Source organism: Ursus maritimus, unplaced genomic scaffold, assembly GCF_017311325.1.
Source record: "Ursus maritimus isolate PB19 unplaced genomic scaffold, ASM1731132v1 scaffold_10, whole genome shotgun sequence".
Taxonomy (NCBI): Eukaryota; Metazoa; Chordata; class Mammalia; order Carnivora; family Ursidae; genus Ursus; species Ursus maritimus.
In genome coordinates this window covers 29,341,846-29,347,845 of record NW_024423344.1, presented here as the reverse complement: position 1 = coordinate 29,347,845, position 6,000 = coordinate 29,341,846, and the positions used below count along the sequence as shown (strand labels likewise).

General features: G+C 38.1%; 1 protein-coding gene across 7 annotated transcripts in view; it reads right to left on the bottom strand.

The window, feature by feature from the left end:
* Positions 1-1,758: 1,758 nt before the first annotated feature.
* MTRF1 (mitochondrial translation release factor 1) overlaps positions 1,759-6,000 on the bottom strand; it is a 51,690-nt gene continuing 47,448 nt past the window's right edge. For 5 of the 7 annotated variants that reach the window (XR_005832863.1, XM_008706798.2, XM_008706797.2 and 2 more), the window contains one exon: positions 1,759-2,327. Coding sequence is in view for 5 of the 7 variants with exons in the window: in XM_008706798.2 (XP_008705020.1) it covers positions 2,214-2,327 (114 nt within the window). In the remaining 2 variants the exon portion in view is untranslated. Of the gene's footprint in view, positions 2,328-2,383; positions 2,759-6,000 lie in introns of those variants that run through there. The other 2 variants (XR_005832864.1, XM_008706800.2) reach the window with 2 other exon arrangements.

Here is a 6,000-nt window from a genome sequence, read left to right as displayed (position 1 = left end):
GATTACATACTAATTATTACAAAGAACATGTACCATTATATTGGAGCGATTTGACAGTTTCCAAACTCTGCACCACTAATAGTGGAACTTCCTGATACAATACACTATGAATTTGACATCACCTAGGAAGTAGTCTTGCCAAATATGTTAACTGAATTAATTTTTAGATTTAGTATTACTTTATAGTACATTGAATGGCTGAATAAAAGTTACCAATACCTTGACGAAGCAGCCAGACAAATGTGGATGTAGATCATTCTATAAAACAACCTTGTGGGACTCTTCAAAAGGTCAACATCATATGGAAAAAAAGGCTAGGGGGTTAATCCAAACACTACCGGCACACAACCAAATACAACGTGTGAATCTTGGTTGGATCCTGGATTACACAAAATTGGCAAACAAAAACAGCTAAAAAGACATTCTGGGGATAGCTGAAGAAATTTTAATATGTGATAGATATTAGATCATATTATATAATAATTATTGTTATTATACAGTTAAGTGTAATAATGGAGTTACGATTTTGTAGGAGAACGTCCTTATTCTTAGGACATGCTGAGATACTTCGGTGTGGTGTTACAAGGTCTGCAAGCAACTTTTAAATGGTCCAATAACCACCAACACGTATGTGTATGTATTCAGAGACAGCAAAAACAACAACTGTAGCAAAATGGTAATAGTAGAACTCCAAAGTATATACTGTCCATTGCACTCTTTCTTGCTTGCTTTGCTTTCTTACTTTTTCTTTCTTTTTTTTGGTTGGCTCTATTTCCCTTTTTTCTTTTCAAATTTTTATTTAAATCCTAGTTAGTTAACATACAATGCAATATTGGTTTCTAGAGTAGAATTCAGTGATTCATCACTTACATACAACACCCAATGCTCATCATAACAAATGCCCTCCTTAACGCCCATCACCCATCTAGCCCATCCCTCACCCACCTCCCTCCATCAACCCTCAGAATGTTCTCTATTGTTAAGAGTCTCTTATGGTTTGTTTCCCTCTCTCTTCCCCCCCACCCATATGTTCATCTGTTTTCTTAATTTCTTAAATTAAATTCCACATATGACTGAGATCATGTGGTATTTTGTCTTTCTCTGACTGATTGATTTCACTTAGCATAATACTCTCTAGCTCCATCAACGTCCTTGCAAATGGCAGGATTTCATTCTATTTGATGGTCCATTGTATATATTACCACATCTTCTTTATCTACTCTTTGAGCTCTCTCCATAGTTTGACTATTGTTGATAATGTTGCTATAATCATGGGAGTGCACGTACCCTTTCGAATCTGTATTCTTGTATCCTTTGGGTAAATACCTAGTAGTTCATTGCACTATTTCTTAAAACTTATTTAAAGAACTTTCTCCATGTGCTTGAAAATTTTCAAAATGAAAAATTGGGGGGAAATCTTCACTTCTATGCTTACCTCCTAATTCCATTGGTCTTAAAACTCTATTTTAGCTCATCTTTCCTAGGCACATAATTTCCTTCTAAGTGATGTCTAAAATAATAACCCCTTGCTTTTTCACTCAAGAAACTTCCTGAGAACAAGTACTAAATACACCATGTCACTCGGTATTTGAGTTGGTGGTTTCTGTTTTGGCTCTGTCACCCAACCGGAAACTCTGTAAGATAAGGACTGGGTTCTGTGTACATCACCGCACAAAACCAGGCATAGAGAATTAGTCACATTACACTACATCTGTTGATGCTCATAAGTTAAGCCAAACAAGAAATAAAAGCCAAGCAGACAGTTCACTTTATATATTGGCTTGTGGTTTATACAGTATAGAATTCGTTCCATTCTCAAAGAGCACTACGACCTGTATCCCGGAGATACATGCTCACTGTTATTGAGTCCTATTCCCCTTAATTTTTACTTATTTTTTTGTTTAAAAGTAGCAGTTTAAAGCCTAATTTGAACATGATTAACAATACTTTTTCTTGAAATGGGGGTTTACAAAGTTTATAAACCTGTATCACCTAATCAATTCTCAATACTTTATTTCTCTTTTCAACAATGCATGCTTGTTTTCTGCTTGAAGAGCTGGACTGTACTTTATAAGCTCTTAGGTCAAGAGATGTGACTTATTCATTAAAAAATATATTTGTACATACTGTGTAATTTTAGCTGTACTTTATGAACAGCTGCTTCTTGTTATAGGTCCATTTCATTTATGTAATAATAAATAATAAATCCGCATTTATTTTGCTGATTTAAGGTTTTCATCCAAAAATTCAGTAATGGCTTCTTCATCTGCTGAATGAAGCAGTCTCTGAATTAGCTGATCCAGACACTTCTCCCCACATAAAAATTCCTGGTAAAAGAGTTATTATAAAAACCTGATTACTAGAAATAAAGGAGAAACAAAGCAAAGAATTTAAATATATATTTACTTTGTTTCTGTACAGTCATTAGTTAATTGCAAGAATGATTACGAAAGTGGTTCCATAATACAGTGAACAACTTTGCTAACTTGGGAGGATCCCCAGTTATAGTGGCTTCTCATAAAGAGTGAATCCAAAAGAGTAAATGGACTTCTACTCTTTAATTGTTTACATTAGCATTTTGTTTAAAAAGCGATCTTCTGGGAGCTGGATCTTCCCAACAACTCTGGAGACAACAAAACAAAGGAGATCTGAATTTCTCTTTACAATTCCTTTGCTTGGTGTTCCTGACAACAGGGCTCTAGGATCGCAAACCATCTTTGGGAGGATATGTTTGCCGAATCCTTTCTCCTTTTGTTCCCTAGAAAAGATCAGGTTTGTTACTCTTGTCCTGAAAATTCCACCCTTCGTATTCATAACACATTATATCCCAGGGGCAAAAAAGACTGAAATGCCTCAACCAACACCCCAGGCATCTTTGCTGCCACTTTAACCTGCATGCACGCTCCCTGCCAATCTTTGCTCGCCAAATTCTTGGGACCTCCTGGGACCACTCCCGCTCACACTTTTTTTTTTTTTTAAGATTTTATTTCTTTATTTGACAGAGATAGAGACAGCCAGCGAGAGAGGGAACACAAGCAGGGGGAGTGGGAGAGGAAGAAGCAGGCTCATAGCGGAGGAGCCTGATGTGGGGCTCGATCCCATAACGCCGGGATCACGCCCGGAGCCGAAGGCAGACGCCCAACGACTGTGCCACCCAGGCGCCCCCCGTGCGCCCCCCGCTCACACTTCTGATGCCAACCTTCAAATTTAGATTTTATTTAATCTGTAAGTGGCTTATACTAGTTCTCTTTCTTTTTAAATTGGAAATATGGCGGTTTTAAAATCTAGAAGACCTGTGTGACCAAAAATTTATGCCAAAATATTTAGCGGACAAGTGTTTTGAGGTCTCCACCTTGCTTTCAAATGGTTCACTGACAACACAGGAGATAGAAGAGAAAGAGAAGGCAAATGTTAACAACTGCTGCATCTAGGGATAGGGTGTGTACTGAACCAGTCTTCAAACATATATACTTGTAAATTTCTAAATAAAAAGTTCAGAAAAATAAATGCTCTTATATTTACCCCAAAGTAAGTCTATTGGGTGAAAAGTGTTGTCAAACTTCCCTGTAGTTTTCTCTACAGTTCACCACTACAAGGCACTGAAATAATAACTTTTAGTACCTCTCCTGTGTTACAGAAATTCTGTGTAACAGAGTTGTTGGGAACAGTGAATAAGCACAGTCTCATATTTTAGAAATGTTCAAAACCTAGACATTGGATTAATGGAAATATTTCTATGCCAGCATCTGGAACACAGAACATTTAGGCATGAGCTGATCTTTTTTTTTTTTTTTTTTTTTAAGGTTTTATTTATTTTAGAGAGAAAAAAAGAGAGAGAGCAGGGAGGAGGGGCAGAGCAAGAGGGAGAAAGAGTCTCCAGCAGACTCTGTGCTCAGCATGAAGCCTGATGCAGGGCTCCATCCCAGGATTCTGGGATCAAGATTTGAGCCGAAGGTAGACACTAACCGACGGAGCCACCCAAGCGCTCCCTTAAAGTTGAATTTTAGGTTAAGTATATACATTCATCTTTCAAGTTAAACTGTAGGGGAAAAGATGTCTTACTATCTTTGTATTCCACAAAACACCAGCATATATTTAAGCCTCAATTAAAGTTTAAAAGTAAAGCAAAAGCCCTATGATGAAGTTTTAAAATTAAAATTTATACCACTTTGAGCATAGTGTGGAGAATTGCTTATAAAATCAGCATGCCCAGAGCTCAAATTATCGTGGTATTGCCAAGGTAATTTCATCATTTGGAAATTATGTTAAAAGGATTAGCACTCTTAACTGATAATCACATCACATTTAGAGTTTGATTGGATTAATCAGAGTGCCAGAGATACAAAGACCAAAGTTGAAGGACTTGGGGTTCCTAATCTTCGGAAGCTCATAATCTAATGAGAGAGCTAGGCACCACAATCAGTGCAAGAATTAAAAAGACACAAGTGAGGGCTGTAAGGGTAATTTTAAGAAGAATGGTAGCATCAGGGAAGAGTTTAGGAAGGAAGAACAAGTTTGCATTAGATCTTAAAAACAGAACAGTTATTTCTCCCGGGGCGCCTGGGTGGCTCAGTCGTTAAGCATCTATCGGCCTTCAGCTAAGGGCGTGATCCCAGCGTTCTGGGATCCAGCCCAGCATCAGGCTCTCCGCTGGGAGCCTGCTTCTTCCTCTCCCACTCCCCCTGCCTGTGTTCCCTCTCTCGCTGGCTGTCTCTGTCAAATAAATAAATAAAATCTTAAAAAAAAAAAAAAAGAACAGTTATTTCTCCAAATACAGACAAGCAGAGCATTTCAGTCAAAAGAATCAGGATGAAGAAAGGCAGAGAAACAAAGTACAAGTGTAAAGGGCAAGGGGAAATTTCCAGGGCAAGAGGAATACAGGGCAGGACATAGGCTAATGTTAAGGAATCTGCACAAGGACTTTAGGAAACATAATAAAAACATAAAACAATATATTACAGGGTAGTCTGTGCTTATGATCTAGATGAGTAAAAATTTAAAAATTACCTACAAGAGAACTCAAACTAAGAATACGAGGTGATCTCATAGAACCCAAGGATAGGAATGGAAAGGCTATTGCCACCACCCTGGGAATGAAGCTGGCCACAGGAATAAATGAATGTGGGGATTAATATCATCAAGATTCTTTCCATCCAGTTCTATTTCTGCTCCTTTCAATATCAGCTTCATCTCCTACTGAACATTGCCTTCCCCTTGTGGTTTGGAAATGTGGTTTCTAACCTCTTATACATTTTACATATTTCAGTTTTAGCTGAGAAAATGGCCCTCTTTGTGTCTGGTTTTAAAATGCTAGGAAGGAACTCATTGGTGAGGGCTTGTTCAGATTTCCTCCCCAACAAACCAAGTATTGTCTTGGGTCAGACTCATGATCCTGTAAGAGCAGAGCAGCTTCATCAAGAACTATGTAAATGGAGTAGGGAGCCGGTCAGGCTCCAAGATAAAGGCACAGAGCTGAACTTGGCTGCGCTGAGTCCTGCAGACATCCACTTGCTTCCCTCTCCACTCCTTCCATTCTGTCCTGTAGCTGTTGCACCCAGGGTTAGGGCCCTTATCGCTTTTCGTGCCTCATCTACAACTATTCTGTTCCTAAGTTACTCACTCCTATTAGTCTCTTCACTGTCCTTCATACAGATTTTAATGTTTTACTACATTTTTTTTCATGACATTTCCAAACTTTCTCCTTTCACTAATTCGGGATTTTTTTTTTCTTTCCAATGGGCTGGTTAGTCATTATGAGAGCACACAAATATAATTTCCCTAATTATTTCTGAATCTGGCATGTTAGTTTGGTTAGTAATAACATGTTAGCATTCAGGCCAAAGTCAGATATTTTATAACTATAAAAGCCACTTAACCTGCCTCTGTTTCAAGACTGAATACTAACTCGGGACCTAAGGGCTATTCTAAATAATATTACCGGTCGTAAGAATGCAGCAGTCTCAGGGAAAACCATCACCACTACCAGAAAAACAACTGAAA